This window comes from Triturus cristatus, chromosome 6 (assembly GCF_964204655.1).
Source record: "Triturus cristatus chromosome 6, aTriCri1.1, whole genome shotgun sequence".
NCBI classification, from domain to species: Eukaryota; Metazoa; Chordata; class Amphibia; order Caudata; family Salamandridae; genus Triturus; species Triturus cristatus.
The window spans coordinates 1,756,339,530-1,756,357,141 of NC_140589.1; the positions used below are offsets into that span (position 1 = coordinate 1,756,339,530).

A 17,612-nucleotide genomic window follows, 5' to 3' on the forward strand; every position below is an offset into this window, starting at 1 on the left:
ATCCTCTAACGTGCTGCTCGCGGCAATTTTCCTTCTTCACTCAAGTGTGCGTCCAGGCGTCCTAGACGTCCCTAGAACCACAGACCTTTCGTCAATATGCGGGCCACCCCTTAAGTTCTTATACCGCGACCCTGCAGCTGAACCCGGATGGTGGTTCGAAAAAGAAAAAGAAAGATAGTCTCTTGTCTGAAAGAGTGTAATTCACAAAAAAATTCAAATTTTATTTGTCCTTTTTAGACCTTAAGTTGTAGCGTTCTTTACCAGGCACAGTTTGATCCTGAAAGAGTGTCTCTGGGTGCGTAGTATTGAGTCTCAAACACGGCGGCACAGCTTCTTGCAAGACTTTATCATCCGCACGTTCTGACTGTGTCCATTCCAGATGTGCATTGCTAAAAGGTACAAATCTCGGAACCCTTTCACTCTCGGAATCGGCAACACCTTCCCGGACCCACTTATCGTACGGTAAGGGCAAAGGTATCTTCTTAGAATGGGTACAATGTACCCAGTTCTTCTTGCCAAACACCTTAATAGCAGTCCGAGTTGATAAGAGGACTTGGTATGGACCGGTCCATCTTGGTTCCAAGTTCTTTGACCTCTGGAAATTCTTGGTTAGAACCCAGTCGCCAGGTTGAATCGTGTGGCCTGCGTCTACAGAAACTGAAGGCAAAGTATCATGGACCTGTTGGTGAAGAACACGCAATTTAGCAGTCAAATCATGTAAGTAGTCAACCAACATAGGGTACTCGATATCACTGTACTTCTTAGGCCTCGGCACACGCCGACATTCGCCGGGCGTCCAAAAACAATCTCGTATGGGCTAAGTCCCACGCGAGAATGTACTGTCGTTCTCGTGGACAAAAGTGCCAATGGTAAGGCATCGGGCCATGTAAGACCAGAGCTCGCTTGCACCTTGGCCAACTTCAGCTTCAGAGTGCCATTATAGCACTCGACCAGGCCTGCTGACTGGGGGTGATTCGCAGCGTGAAATTTCTGTTTGATACCCAGACCCGCACATACTTTCTTCATAATCTGACCCACAAATTCACTTCCATTTTCACTCCATACCATCCTTGGCAAGCCATATCTGGGAAATAATTCTTTGAGCAAAACCTTGGCTGTAGACAAGGCAGTATTATCCTTTAGGGGGTAGGCCTCTATCCATCTGGAAAAGGCACAAACAACCACAAGGACATACTTCAAGTTATTGCATCTTTCCATATGAATATAGTCTATCTGCAGCACCTCGAACGGATACGTTGGAGGAGCAAAATGACCCGCTGGAGTTGGGGTTCCCTTTCCAGGATTATGCATCAAGCAAATCATGCAGTGTTTAACCAAATTCTCAGCACACTTAGGAATTCCACCATTCTGCCATACCGGAGTCAACAACTTACATATCCCTTTTGAACTAATGTGAGCCAACCCATGAGCCATAGTAATCACCGGAAGCACATATGCATCCGGCAACAACCATCGCTGGTGCTCTGACAACTCAACCCAACAGCCTGTTGAATCCAGCATTCCCGTACTCTCTCTCCACATACTCAATTCTTTCTCAGTAGCTTCTGCCTGAATCATCTTCACACTTTCTGTTGTATCTTCACACATTCCTCCTTCCACAACCCATCTGGCAGGACCTGCAACATACATCCGACTCGTCACATCTTTCGCCGTTTCTCTCGCTACTTCATCTGCAAACGCATTCCCTTGACCCACATCATCCGTAACCTTCTTATGCGCACTACACTTCACTATCGCAATTTGGGTCGGCAAAGTAAGTGATTCAAGAAGTTCACTCACTAATTGTCCATGCTGAATTTTCGTACCATGGGAAGTAAGAAATCCTCTCTCTTTCCACAAGCGACCCAAACTGTGAGCCACGCCAAATGCGTATTGGCTATCAGTATAAACATTCACTCTCTTTCCTTTTGACAACACACACGCTCTAGTCAATGATATCAACTCCGCTGCTTGCGCTGAATTCTGTGCAATACGTGCTGTTTCAACAATCGTGTGCAAAGTTGTGACAGCATATGCTGCAGTCGTCTCTCCATTCGGAAGCTTAAAGCATGAACCATCCACCCATAGGGTACCATCAGGATGCGAAAGTGGAGTATCTTTCAAATCAATTCTACCCTTCGTTTCCTCCTCTGTCCGGAGAAAACAGTCATGCTGGTCCTGAGCATCTGTCTCTACAAAAATTGGCAACAATGTAGCTGGATTCAATGTGTTGCACCGCTTGATGTGCACATGGCTAGCTAAAAGCGTCAACTCATAACCTGACAAACGCGCACTGGTAAGATGTTGAGTCTTCGTTCTATTCAATAGGGTATCCACTGCATGTGGGACCATCACAATCAATGTATTTTCCAATACCAAACCAGCAGACTGTCGGATAGAAACAGCCGCTGCCGCTGTAGCTCTTAGACAACTAGGCAACGCCCTAGCTACCGGATCTAAAGTAGCTGAAAAATACGCACATGGGCGCTGCTTGTCTCCAAATTGTTGCGTCAACACTGACAACGCACAACCTTCTCTCTCGTGTACATAAAGTGTAAAAGGTTTACTGTAGTCGGGGGTACCCAACACCGGAGCAGAACACAATGCATCACGCAATTTGGAAAAACTCTTGGTGTGTCCTTAAGAGTAAGTGCCAACAAAGGTTTCGCTAGCAAAGACAAATTCGGAATCCACTGTCTACAAGGTGATACCTAAGAAGGCACGCACCTCTCTCTTTGTGCATGGCACAGTCATTTGGGCAATCGCTTGAATACCCTCTGGGGTCAATCGCCTTCCCTCCTTCGACAGGTGACACTTTATGATGAAGGTCAGACAGGTGTCGCAACAAAGAAAGAGTAACTTCTTTACAAATCTCTTCATCATCAGCAGCAACGAACAGATCATCAACATACTGGATAAGAGTAATACCAGAAGGCAATGCAAGAGTATCATGCTGAGTTTTCAAAGCCTGACTGTAAATGGAGGGACTCTCACAATAACCTTGAGGAGCGCGCTTAAACCGGAAACTGCGGCCTCCTAAAGAGAAGCCAAAAATATCCCTACTTTCCTCAGCAATCGGAATACTGAAGAAAGCGTTCTTCAGATCAATAACAGAAAACCAAGCAGCTGAGGCAGGGATCATAGTCAATAAAGCAGTAATGTCCTGGACAACAGGAAACTGTGGCACAACGATCTTATTGACCTCTCGAAGGTCGATCTCAAACCGATACACAGGTGGCTGAGAAGAGTCAGTACGCTTAAGGACAGGCAGAACAGGACTGTTACACACATTACCTCTCGTTTCTTCAACCACACCTTTCTCAGCCAAATCATAGATAATCGCTAAAATAGCTTTTTCGCCATCACTCGAAATTCTGTACTGGGGAATGCGAGGTAATTTAGCATTCAACTTAAGGGTAACAACGTAGGGTGGAATCTGCAAGAGACCAACATCATTGGGACCTGTAGCCCAAAGTGTATCAGGGAGAGAACGCAGTTCCAGTGGAAGGCGATCCTTAGATAGATACATCGGGGAAATCACTTTCTTACCCACCGTAAGATGTACTCCCGAAGGAGAAAAATGTAATGTCGCATGCAATCTTTTCAACAAGTCCAAACCCAACAGATTCTCACCACAGCCCGTCGTTAGAATAAGGGGAGCCTCCAATTCACAGGGACCAATAGAAAGGGGCAAAGGACAAGAAACCGGATTACGAACTGGGGCGCCAGAAAATCCTACTGAAACATTGGTCAAGCCAGACAAAGGTGCGCCGGGGAGTTTAGAGTGCATGATAGAACTCTTTGCTGCACCAGTATCCAAAAGAAAAGGTTCTCCCACACCTGATGTAATCACTTCAACATAAGGTCCACTCTGGTCTACTGGAACTGACACTACTCCCTCCCTTTGTCCATGGCTGTCCTAACTATCATTAAAACCAGCACTCTCACTTCCAACATAATAATCATCTGTGTAGTACTGAGCGGACTGGACGGTCGGAACATTCTGTTGGTCAAAATAATTCATAGAATTCTGAGGGGAAAAGGAACGTTCATTCTGGGGAAACGTACCACGTCCCCTACTCCTAGGTACTTGTTAGAAACCACCACGACCTCTCAGACCAGACATACCATTCGCACGCTGTAGCAAGATCGGGCAACTATTCTTGAAGTGACCTTCTTCTTTACAATAAGCACACTGATTAGGGCCTAGCGGGAGTCCCGAAGTAAAAGACTCAGGCTTCTGCAACAGTTTCTGAAACTGTGGGGGTTGCTGAAACTGGGAAGGTTGCTGAAACTGACGCTGATTAGGGCGATGCGGATAAGCCTGCTGCAGAAGAACTTTCGTTTTTAATTCTCTAGTCTTCTTCTCTACTTTATCCTTCTCATCTTTATCTCTATTCTCATAGTATTGTGCAGTAGCCAATATCTGAGCCGAAGAAGAAACAGCCCATGAACTCTCAGAGTCCTTTAACTTATTAGAAAGTTAAGGAAGTAAATTAAAAACAAACTTATCTACAAACAACCTCTGACCACCTTCTGTACTCATATCCTGACCACTATGATCAATGAATGTTTCCTCAAACCTAGTGAAGAAATCAGACACACTCTCGTCTTTCTTTTGTTTGCATGCTGCTAACTTGTCCCAATTCACCCGCAGAGGAGGCATCATACTTTTCATTAAATTAATAATCCTACCAGGTAGTTCTGCAACTAAGGGTTCAGGTTTGGCACCTCCTACCTGCCGACCATCTGCAGCAGTAATATTAAGCCACGTATCTCCTAACTCTGGCGCGTGATCCTCGTGACGGATCTTCGCCCACAAGGGTTGAGGAACTACATTACCCATCAACATATCTATGTCAGCTAAATTCATAACACACGCATCAACTGTCTGAGACAACTCCTTATAATAACCAGCAGGATTTTTACGGGGGTCAGGCAAAGTCTGCTTAAGAGCCAGGACCTCAGCTCTCTTCCAAGGGACATGCACCCACACTCGCTGAAAATGAGCCGGTGCAGCCGCAATACCATGAGCGGCATCAGCCACAAATGCCTCTCTCCATACAGGGGGAACCTCTCTCATAGGATACTGCTTCACTTTTCTCCTAATAGAAGGGTCAGGTTCGAACAATGACTGAGGTGGAAGTCTAGACCTAAAAGTGAGTAGTGTCTCTACCGCTTCCTCAACATCGGAACCCACTATCGTCCCTTTAGCAAATTCAGACTGAACATTAAGCAATTCCAGTGGAATTGAACCCAACTCATTATCTTCCCACTCCTGACGAAGGAAGGTACACATGACATCAAAAACATACCTTTGTTTTGGTGCCTCCCACTGTAGGAAGATATCCATAACCACTTGTGGACTGTACTTGGAGGTATTCGAAACCCATCTACGAGCAAGGAGATCTAACACTGCCCGCTCTTCGGGACCAGGGAGCTGACTACGTCTCTGCTTACGTTCAGAAACAGGGGTCATATTCAGTGACCCAAAGAAAGGAGACAAAAGACTAGTGACAGTCTCAGTCATTCGTTGCCGAGCAGAAGGAGCATAAGTTGACATGAGGACAGGAGACAAAGTGTTTTGAGGTGACAGAGACGTAGGGACAGAAATAAGAGAAGTCAAAGATAAAGGAGTGTAAGGTAAAGGAGTTTGAGGCAAGGCTGGTGGGAAGGCTGGCGGCCCTGGAGGGGGCTGCGCCGGGGGAGGAAGAACCACCTGTGAAGCAACGAGTGGCTGAACAACAACAGGGGGTTGAACGACAAAAAGGGGTGCAACAACTGAAGGTAACGGAGGTGCAGTAGCACCCTGCACATAAGGGGGTGGTAATCTCAGTAAATGTGACATCAAAAGATCCTTTTCAGGGTAAACAGTCACATTTGAAAGGGGAGGTGGCAAAGCGGGTAACATTTGTCAATGACCATGCAATGTTGTCTATCTGACACTTCAATCGCACGATCTTCTTCATCTTCCTTAAACTGCCTAGCAGCTTGCATTACCTATATATTCCTTTCCTTCCTATCTCTCTTAGCTTGCTTAATTTCTCGCTGTTTGGCTTCCTTACGCCAAAGGCGGAAAGAGTCAAACATCGCCGGCCGGGCTTTCTTCTTAAATAGCGCAACTTCTAGGTTATCTAAAACATCTGATTCAAAACTACCATGTTGGGGCCATCGTAAAACACCATCTTTCCTTGTATAACGGACCCATACTTCATTAAAGGTAATGGGACCTACACCATGCTTTGAATAGAGCTCATAAGTTGGAGTTCCAACCGGAGGTATCGGACACGAGTCCTCCAATCGGGAATCCCTATTACAACTACAACAAAACCATTTCCTAAATTTGCTAAAATCAGGCATCTTTTAGCTCACTAGTCTTGCTTCAAACTTCAAGGGGTTATCAGAAATGATACACCCGCAAATATACGAACCCCCCGGCTTCGACTATTGAATGGCCGAATCAAAACCAAGAAACAAAACAAAGCCGTGGGAGCGACCCACTTATACTTAACCAAAATGTCTGTCACGCCACCAGAAGACCGTCTAACGTCTCGCCTTACAAATCATCACAAAAGGGTCCAAGACAGGGCGACAGTCAGGGCAGCAGTCCTTCGCAGCCGTCGGAAAGGGGAAGCCTCGCAGAAAAAAACCTTCTTTCCACGTCGACATGCAGGGGTCGATGAAGTGGCGGCCGTCCTCCAGAATTTCCTCACGGGGCTCCTCACAATCTTTGGGCTTGGACCAGTACCGCTGGAGTCGCCCGACGTTGGGCGCCAGTACTTCTTCCCATACACTCCAATGCATTTGTGAATCAGCCCCAGTATGTCCCTGTGTTGATAGCTGAATGGCTGCATGTGGAAATGCATTAAATAAGTGTACGTACACTTTCAGTAGTAAAACCTTCCATTGCAGACCCATACAGGGATTCTTCGAGGGAATCCACCTCCATCGTGATGTTCAATCTCTCATCTGGCTCCAGAAGAGACTGAGGAGATGAGAGGTGAAGAACCGGGGTTTAACCCAGCGGCGTCAGGGGCACGCCTAAGATCTTCGAGTTCACCTGTCTTGGTATACAGAGACACGGAATACTTCTGGATGGCATCAGAGACCAAGTTTATTAGCTGCAGCTAGTAACAGTGATCCTTGAAATACATCACGGTGTAAATTCTCAGGAGACTGCTCATTTTACTAAGGCGAGACGTCTCCTTTTATACCCAATATTCACATTATAAATGTACACCCACTGCACAACATTCAAACCAATAAAGTACATTTTCAAACAAAGTGTCACATAACATAAACTCAATTTACAGTATCCCAACCCAAAGGTTAATTATTAGGAATGTCCCAAATTCAATCTTCACAAGCCGGACAAACCTATAATTGAAAGCATAACCCATGTAATGAAGAAACATAAAAAAGAAACGGGAACAGATGCTGAACAAGATAAGGCATGTGCAAGGAAACTAAAAGTCAACGATGTCCTGAACATTGATTGGCAATCTCAGACAAAGATAGATCAGGGAAATTGGCTTTGTGGGGTCAGTTTCAGGTGCAGAGGTCAGTTTCTTACAGTTCATTTCAGAGTCAAAAAGAAACCTAGTTAATGTATACATGAACTAAGAAGGCCAGGCCACTATATTCGCCAGGCTACCTTCACAGGCCTACGTGAGGGCAACACAAAATGGTGGCAGAGAACAAAATGGAGTCAGACTCGAGAATTACAGAACCTCAGAGGTCTGCACGTAGATCTAGGACAAGGGCCATATAGTTCAAGACAGGATCAATAATTACTCACACCAGCTACATGTGTGATCAGAGAAGCAGCTGGGCATTAGTAAGCACTTCAGTGAACAGTTCTGTGCATTGGGGATCCACCAGTGCAAAGGACGCCTCCACTGGTGGGAGCAACTCTGATATTTTGCTTCACTGAAGGCCATGAACATTCTAGGGAGGCGCACCGAGCAGAAGGTGTACATGGATGTCTAGCTCATCCCCTCAACTGTGTGCATTTGTGATGATATTCTCATTGCCGCATACCCAGGTGGTCAAGAAGGAAGAGTAGCAAGGTTGTATGGAACCTGTAGGCACCCATTAAGTTGGACAAGTGGCATGTAGATCCTTGTCCCCTTATGGATTTTTGACACCTTCTCAGTCATCCCCAAGTCATTGTTACTCCACTAAATTAAACTGTGGTGAATATTTTTGGGAATGGTGGGGAAGGTTTGCATGCTGTCTCCAATCTAAGCAAGGTGAGTTAAGGGCTGCATCTGACTGTCTGAAAATAAGTGTCTTATGACCAATGTGAAAGCTACACCATTGGCTCTGGTAGATGTGGGTAACTCATTCAGTATCAAATATAAGTGTATTGAAAAGTTATTAAAATCAGTTACAATTAATAAACAGTAATTAAAAACTGTAAAAGGCAATTGCTCCATCATTATTAAAACACGCTGCTTGTTTTACACATTATCATAACCGAAGGCTTCAGAAAACTCCTCAGCGGATGTAGGCAGGACAGCAGCTCAAAATATGTGCCAGTGACTCAAGTTTATAAGAACAGAGCCTACAGCCATTGATGACTGAAGATTGCTAATAGACTCCAACTTCACCGAAACTCAGCTGGCCGAACCCAGCCCTCAGATGGTGCATCTACATTGGGAAAGAAATAAGAGTAGCAGAAACAGATGACTCAACTCCTTTTCATAGGAAATTTCATCTATGTCTGCAAGTTTTTTTTCAAAATAATTATGGGCCTTATTTTGATAGTGGGCGGTTGGACTGCTGCCCACTATCAAGGTGGTCAGGAGACCACACGACAAGCAGGCAGCAGTCTGACTGCCCGATTAGGATGTCACAGCCGTGCTGATGGTCAGAAAGTGCTCTTTTACACAGCTGCTTGTGCTACGGCCCAGGAAAAGGGCCGCAGCACAAGTCGCAGTGTTAAGGAGCGCTTTTTGCACATCCATGTACAGTGTGTCATGCACTATGTGCATGGCACAAAGTGCATGGAGGTGCATGGGGACACTTTGCAGTGGCCCACAAGGGACGGGGCCCTGTTTGGGGCCCCCCGAAGTCCCTTTCCAACTGCCTTTTCATGGGGGTTGGACCACCATGAAAAGGTTTTCAGAAAGGGACATCGTAATCCAGACGGCGGTGCCAGCCTCAGCACTGCCTCCATTCAGGATAATGATTCTGACCACCTCCCCGTCGGGATCACTGACCCTGTCTGAGGCAGCGGTCTGCCCCCAACTGACTGCCAGCATTTTAATGCGGAAGTCTGACCAAAGAGCTGTCGGCAGTGCCACCACCACCAACGTGCTGTTGGTGGTGGTCGCACCGCCATCGTAATGAGTCCCTATATTCTGCAGTATAAAATAATAGCTAACATTTTTCTTAAGCAACCGTGTGAACATGCCAAAGGAGTGTCCCTCGTCCCATTTCTTATTCAAATCTAATGTGAGCAAGGCAACTTTTATATTCCTGGTGTCCAGGGCCTGCTCACCCTGATCTTTAGTCATAGTTCTTTCCATGAGGTAGATTTTATTGAGTAACTCAATTCAGACAACACTTCTACTTTGCATTCTGGAGATTTATTTCCCACATTTAAAACTGAAAATGTGTGCAAGTAGCACAATGTAGTCTACAGACCAGGATGGCTTGAAATATAGATGTGTGCATGCATGTGGTGTTTATGTAGGGCAAACCTGGCCAAAAGGCAGTCCAGAACTGAACAAGGCCAGAAGCAAGGATGCAGCTAAAGGGCATTTGGAGGGGAAGCTGAGTTCTGAGGCATACTGTTATTTCGCAGTGATGTGGAGTTATATAAAGAGATGTGTCTTCAAACTATTTCTTAAAATGGAGCAGTGGTGGGGCAGTTCTGCTGTATACAGAGATGTTTAACATGGCTCAACATGAGAAGTCTGTTAATCAACATAGATGCAGCATGAGTTTTCTTGTGGTCTCTGATATTGGTCTCCCACATATATCATGCACAAGAGGTTGTGCCATCAGTTGAGTGTTGTGATCCATAATAACGTGCTTGTACCTCAACTGTGGACATTCACTGGGTTTACTTAGTCGCAGGACCAATCCGATTGCCCAAGTTCAATTGATTCAAACTTCAAACTTATTTTCTTTCTGATATCAAACATACATCATGCAGTATGGCAAATGTGTGCCCAAGGGCTGTCTGCTGTATGGAGACAGGTCAATATCCCATATTCATCGCTCATCTGCCCTAAGCCAAGTAAAATGCCTGTTGTTCATCACATTAAATGAGCAACTTCATACTTACATTTGTAGGGCAGAAGATATCAATGTGTGGTATATCAAGGACCTGGGCAAGCTTTAACAGTGCTTTCCATTCATGCACCAATATAGCAACGTTGAGCTCAACTAAGAATTGTGAGGTTATTCTAACAACTTTTGGAAAACACATCAAGTTTACTTACCAGTAGTTGCATGCAGGGTGGGCCCATGCATACTCAGCAGCATTGTGTGGGTCCCGGTATACCTGTGTACTCACTTTGGGCAGTTCTCAAAGTCAGGGCCAGAGGTTTTCACCTCAAGAATGGCAATGTTGAGTCCAAGACAGACCCATGACAAACACCATGAGGAAGCTGTGACTTGTCCAAACCCTGCCCAAGTGCACCATGTGCGTGCATACACCACGTTTTCTGTAACAGAAGAAAGATTTCATAAATGCCACATAGGACAACTGAGTCCATCTCATATACATGCAGTAAATGGCATAATTAGATAACATGACATGGTGTCTGCTAAGTATAGAAGTTAAAATGACATGTCACTTGCCCTCTGTTCCTCTAAGAAGCACCAATGGGACACAAGGAGTTCTCGAGTAGGATCCATGCTTCTCGTTTTTTTTTAAAGACATCCATTCAAAGAAGGAGACCAGCAACCAATGTAAAATCAGAAGAATGAGGCCTTTCACTCCCTCAGAAATTGTGTTTGCCACTGCAGAAGGAGCAATGGGCAAAACAGACGCCATCAAGTGCTGGGGGTTATGACTGCTGGCAGAAAAGTTCTGAGGGCCTAGTGGTACCGGGTAGGAGCACATAACCTTTCCACCCAACCCAACCACCTCTCTCTTTCTCTCTTTAGCCTCAACACTATCCCCTCTCAGCTTCCAAGATGCACTTAGATATTTCCCTCTGCTTCCGGTTGCTGTCTGTAAGCTTCCAATCGCCAATAGAATTCCGTCACGTCCATGTTCTAAGTGAAACTATCCACCCTCATTTCCATGATGTCACAGTGATGTTTTGAGATCATAAACTGATAGAAACTTGCTTTTCTCCTACTTGCAGTATGTTATGCCTGCAGATGTATGTTTCAGTAGGGATCAAAGTGTGGAGCAATAAGACAAGACATGCCACTTGCACACAGGGTGAAGTTGGAACAAGAGAGGCAGAGTGCGGATCGATGAGATAAGTGAACGTTGAACAGGACACTGGTGCTGCATGGAACTATGATGTTTGTGGACATTTTAGAAGTGGTAACATGTGACAAATTACAACGGGAGATGAAGATAGGTAGAAAGGTGGTAGAATCAGGCAGTGGGAATAGACAAGTCTGTAAGTAAGCGATGCAACTGACAGGGGAAGATCTCCCTATGGTAAAATATATGATTTTTTTTCTTTTTACAAAATAAAAGTAGTTTATTAAGCATGAAAGAAATTTCAAAATATTTTCATGATAAACATTTATGTAAATTAATTGTATATATTTATTTTAAATGTAAGACAAGATAAAACACCCAGCACTATTAATTAATATTAATTTAACTTTTAATTAAATGCCTAATTAATTTAAATATATTAAAATAAATTAAAATTATTTGTGAAGATGTATTATAAAACCCACCTAAAGTAATCTTTTTATTTATATATATTATCGATTGAAAATTGCAAAACGTCATGTGCACAATTAATTTAAATGATTTATTGTAATTAAAGTTACATTAATTGTGCTTCTATTTAAATTAAAAAAGGTTATTAAAATGTTTTATCATAAAATATTTATTTTTAGCAATATTTTAACAGTTCAACAGTATACTAATTGTATGTATATATTTTAAAATAAAAGAATAACTCATTTTAATGTAACATTATTTTCTATGGGGTTCTACTTTAAATCCCTGACTCTATTATTTTCTATGGGAGAGTGTTGCAGTATTATTGGTTGGACATGTGTGGTGCTGTACATACTTGTGCTTCTCTTTGACTGTAGTAAATTTGCACTCATAAATTTGACTTCCCCTAGAGACATATATGTCTACACTTTTTTGTAACTTTTCACTCTTAAATGGTGAATAGTCAAAAGTAGTGGAGGTACTCAGACATGTAAGAGTATATTTACGCGTGTAAATTTAATTACATATATATGTACCATTGTAAATAGGTCCCTATTTGTACAGGATTCAATTAAACATTCTGGTGCCTATTGTCAAAGGCATTGTTGAGGAAGTAAAAATGTGCTCCTATGGTACTCTTTTACATACGCAGACCAGCCTTTTTCAATTATCCCAAAAGTCTAAAATGGGAATAAAATGGAAATATTCAGGGAAAATGTTGATACCATTAGGAGAAATAGAAAGGACTGTCGCATCTTTGTACTTTCTCCAATAAAGAGCTTATTCCCAAACGCATGTAGGAGTATGTAAAAGAGACTACAGCAGTATATGTTTACGTACTCCAAAATGCCTTTGTGACTCAGACCCACTGTGTAGTTTGACTGATGATGACTGCACACATACAAGTGCATACAGAGTCACGCATGAGAATGAATTTGCCCCACTGATGTGTTCTTTCTCTTTATCCCTGAAGCTGATGACTGCCGGCTGCTCGGAAAGTTACCAAAGGTGAAGTGCCTACGAAATACCCAAAGGGAAGGTAAGAGATGCCCATGGCTGCTTCATTATGTGTCAGTGCTGCTCTGTGCTTTGTGTTGCAGGACGTGTCCAAAGGTCACATTTCTATATCAAGCAGGATTGTGTTGTCAAGTCCAATCAAAATAATTAGGACCAAAAAGCCGGCACCAGTGGATGGCTTATAAATTAAAATGTGTGCTTTTAGCACAGTACCAGCTCAGTGAAGTGACTCCAATGTTTTACTGCTGCAAATGTTTCTGGGAAATCTGGGTGTTTAATGAGGATCACAACAAAGGTACAGAAACCTAGGGGCATATTAACAAGGGCTTTATCTCCGCTTTTTTGGCTTTAAAAGCCAAAGAAGCGGAGATAGAAATATCGCCCTATCAACAACGGAGTGCTAACATGCAAAATCGCATGTTAGCACCCTTTTTCACTACACTTCCCTTTGCATCTCTAATGAGATGCAAAGTGGGCGTTCCCGAGCAAAATAATAGGAGAAATGTCGCTATTATCAAGCTTCACGCTAACCCTGTTAGAGACCAAAAAAAAGCAGCGCTATTCACGGTTAACGCTGCTTTTTTACGTCTACTAATTTTCAGACTTAGCCATGTAATTCAATGGGAGGTGGATTACATTACTAAATCCACCATGGGCTATCAACAAGGATATCCCTATCCTTGTAGTTTTATCGCTGCATTACCAGAGATAACCTCCCAAAATGCCGCTATCGCTGGATTTTTTATCGCCTAGGCGGTTAGCGTTGTTAATAACGCGATAACCAGACGATATTATCCAGCGATAGCGGGCGTTAAAAAAATTAACGCTAAGCGCCCTTAGCGTTAATTTTCCCTGTTCCTTGTTAATATGCCCCCTAGTGTTAAACTTGAACTAAAATAAGACTGGGTGTAACTGGTGCCATTTGCAGCAGCATCATTATCCGAAATTACAGCAAATTTACGTGAGATTACGCAAATTACTTGAAGAGCGTAACCCAGCATTTAGCGCTGTTCTATTAGCACAAAATGCACCTTTGTATGCAAAACGGTCTGGAAGATGCATATTCTGCCCAGAAAATAGCACTTAATGCAACAGAACATGGTAGATGCGTGGAAGCCAGCAGCCGCTTGCGCTCGCTAAATTCGCTGTTCCTGTGCTCCTGCGGTAGGATTTTTGTGCCGAATGGTGTAATTTTCAGTAATTTCACTTCAAAAGAGTAATTTAAAATTACTTACATTACTCTGGGCTAATTAAAACTTTGCCCAGGCCTAACTAAAACACAATCACAGGTTAGGGCAGGATGTGATTTGCAAACACTTAAAGGGCTGCATTGCGAATTCCCAGAAACTTGCAGGGGCGCAGCGGGACACCCTCCTCTTATGTTGCGGTGCCCTCTCTTTGTGGCATTCGGCTGGTGCTTTTCAAGGTAAGCAGGTGGTCCCCCTCTGCCTTTTGAGGGGGAGCCTAGCATACCTATCAGTGCTCAGGCCTCACCATGTTCCTGGCCCCTCTTTGATCCTCCCTGGACAAAGCGCCATTGGAGCTGGGCTGAGCTTTGTTGCTGGGCCTGATTGTGCAGACACACATTCATAGCAGAACATCCCTCCAAGCCTGCTGGCCTCAATCCTCTCTGCAATGCTGTACAGAGCTTAAGCATGTAACAATAAATATGGATTGAATGTATGCCGAGAAAGCAGATTCCGCCTCAGCCAGGATTCATTTATTAACAGGAAGCCTTTCTGTTGCAGAAATGTAACCAGACTGGCATTGTGAGTGTACTTTCCAATTTTCTTCTAGTTATACAATCCTGTGCATTGCTGCTTCTCTTCCTGGAATTAAAAATCAGAAGTAATGACCCCTGGCCCAAGTTTATTTTATTTCTACAAGTGACATCTTCCGCATGCTCCTATTAAAAGGCTGACCCGGAATTTAACGTGCAAACCATAAATGTGTTTTGAAAAACAAATTTAATTTTCTGCAAACTACCGTCGAGAACATTCCGTTCTCTCCTTTAATTTGATCCCCACAAATTTACAGCTAGAGAACAACGGGGCATATCATCAAGGCGGCGCTATAAAATTATTGCCGCTTTTACGTCCGTTTTCGGCCGAAAAGTGGCGATAATATTATCGCTTTATCAGAAAGGTCACGCTATCGCGTGAATCCTTGCCTTAGCGCCCTTTCCCTTAACGCACAGCTTTGCATCTCCAATGAGATGCAAAGTGGGCGTTCCTTCCCAAAAGAACGTGAGAAATGTCGCTAACCGACATTTCTCCTATTATCTAGCCTCACGATAACCTGCAGAGCGATAAGAAAAGTAGCACTAACCGCGGTTATCACTACTTTCCTTACGTCTGGTTTTCATCTGACTTAGCCATGATATCCAGTGGAAGGTGGATATCATGGCTGAGTCTGCCCTGCCCTATCAACAAGCTATCGCCAAACGTTGTGCGATTATCGCTGGATTTCAAGAGATAATCGCACATTTGGCAGCTTGCGCCTGGAATTTTATCGCTGTTGAGATAGGTGTTGCTGATAGCACGCTATCTCAGCGATAAAATTCAGCGTTAGCCGGTGATAATTATCCTCGCGCTAAGTGCGCTGAGCGATAATTATCACCGGCCCTTGCTGATATGCCCCAACGACTTTCAGCGGGAAGGGCCATTGAGGCCGTTTTCACAACGGGTTTCACAGGGGAGTGGTAGCAGGTGTGCTAACACCTGGGCAGCCCTGAGCATCGTCTCCGGGATGCTGGTACGTGGTCCATGCCGGGTTTTATTTCCAGCTTTCACGATAGGACATTGAAAACTTCTTTACTCTACGTTTCAATTTTCTTCACGCATATGGGTGAGTTAAACGGTCACTGCTTAAATATGTGGTGATCTGTAGGTCATGAGTTAGAACCGTGACAACGCCGAATCCGTCTTCCAGCCTTCCTAGGTAGTTAAATGATTTACCAATAAATTAGGCAATAGGAACAATGGCTACGTTTTCTCCATGAAGGCTACCGAAGTCATAATTCAATGCCCAACATACACGCTTAGCAGGGCCATCTTAACAGCATTATAGATCCCCGGGCAAAGCAGTAATAAAAATGTAAATTATCGATAAAATAAACAAATGAAATTCTGGTCTGTGCATAAATTAGCATGGGGCCTCTAGGTTCGTGGGGCCCCTGGGAAACTACCCAGCATGTCCATGCGTGACGACGGCACTGATGCTTACTATTCATACCGGGAGCGTGGTCCTTATGAGTCAAGTGCACTTAGAATTCGTCTGGCCCCAGCAATAACCTTCCATCGCCCTTTTAAAAGGAAGGTCCTGTTTGGCAGATCGTATAGAAACTTCCCCCATTGGATGATTTCAGAGACAATCTGCTGTCTTAATATATTCTTTATAACTGGCTGGTAAGGAGGTTCCATCCCAGTTGCCGAGGAGGGGGGGGCAGTGGCTGTCGTCGGCATTGGCTCTTCTTTCGGAGATCACCCAATGGCGCTCTCTCTGTGCCTCAGTCTGCTCGTTCTTATAGGCTGGTGGGAAAGGATGCCCATTCCATGAGGGCGCTGCCGAGGACAGTGACAATGTGTCTCCTAGGGGCCGATTTCAGCCATTGGGCCTGATTTGGAGTTGAAGTCTGTCACAAAATTGATAAATGATCTGTCCAGTTGTGTAGCTTTTAGGGGAGAGGGTGGTAGGGATGTGGCATCCTTCCCCAAAATAGAGGCCATGAGTCGTGTCTGCTACCTCAATGTCGGTTTTTCTAGTCTTGAGCCAAGAATAGAAGTCGAAACAGTGACCTTTGATGTAAACACAGAGGGACTGGTGGCAGAATTTCAAAAGGTGATACCAGATAACCTGCGGTCAATACTGGCTTCCTTGCTTGTCCTAATTGTGTGATCCTCGGCACATATTTGATTTCACAGAGCTTCCTTTATCTTTATCATCACACATGAGTGCACTTTTAAATCCTTAACTTCATGATGTGAACTCTTAATGAGTGTCTGTGGATGTAGTGAAAGGATCTAATGTACTGAGCTGAAACCCTTGAGCCGGTTCCCACCACTTGCAATCACCTGCAGGGATTAAGCGCAGTGTCATAACTCATTCCTTCGCTGCAGTGTCATAACTCATTCATTCACTGCAGTGTCATAACTCATTCATTCGCTGCTCATGATCGATTCACAGATACCTGAATGACCCAAAATGAAAACTTCTCAAACCTAACATTTGCTCTATTCATCCCTGGAAAAAAGTGATCATTCACTTCCGAGTTGTAGTGGGTCATCTTGTGGACACTTCTCTTCACTCCGGCTGTAGGGCTCACAAATACAGGAACCTATCAGAAACATACAAGAGAATGAAGATCACTCCACTTTCAAGAAGAAACTAAAGATTCATCTGCTCTAAGAATACTTTCCCTTTGAGACAGCTAAGGACTATTTATTTGTGGGGACTATCTGGAGGAGGCAGCCTCCCATTCCTACATGACCCCCACCGTAAACCTCAGAGCCCTCGCTACCAGCTCACAAAAAACACATGCATGCAATCATACAAGCCTAAACATACGGATACAGACCTCAGGTTTTAATTTCACGAATCTAGCTACAAGTGCAATATTGCTCTTAAAAGTTCCAAAATTACCAGTAAACCCATTTAAGTCTTAAACATTATTGATATCAACCCATATACTTTTAAGCAGTCTACCCTGCTTTTGGAGAATAGG

At 44.0% G+C, this 17,612-nt stretch overlaps 1 protein-coding gene across 2 annotated transcripts in view; it reads left to right on the plus strand.

Annotated features, from left to right (window-relative positions):
• The window catches only part of GALNT14 (polypeptide N-acetylgalactosaminyltransferase 14), a 1,097,368-nt gene that overhangs the window by 825,472 nt on the left and 254,284 nt on the right, over positions 1–17,612 (plus strand). For both annotated transcript variants that reach the window (XM_085613021.1, XM_085613020.1), the window contains exon 5: positions 12,846–12,911. In XM_085613021.1, coding sequence (XP_085469147.1) covers positions 12,846–12,911 — 66 coding nt within the window. The remainder of the gene's footprint in view (positions 1–12,845; positions 12,912–17,612) is intronic.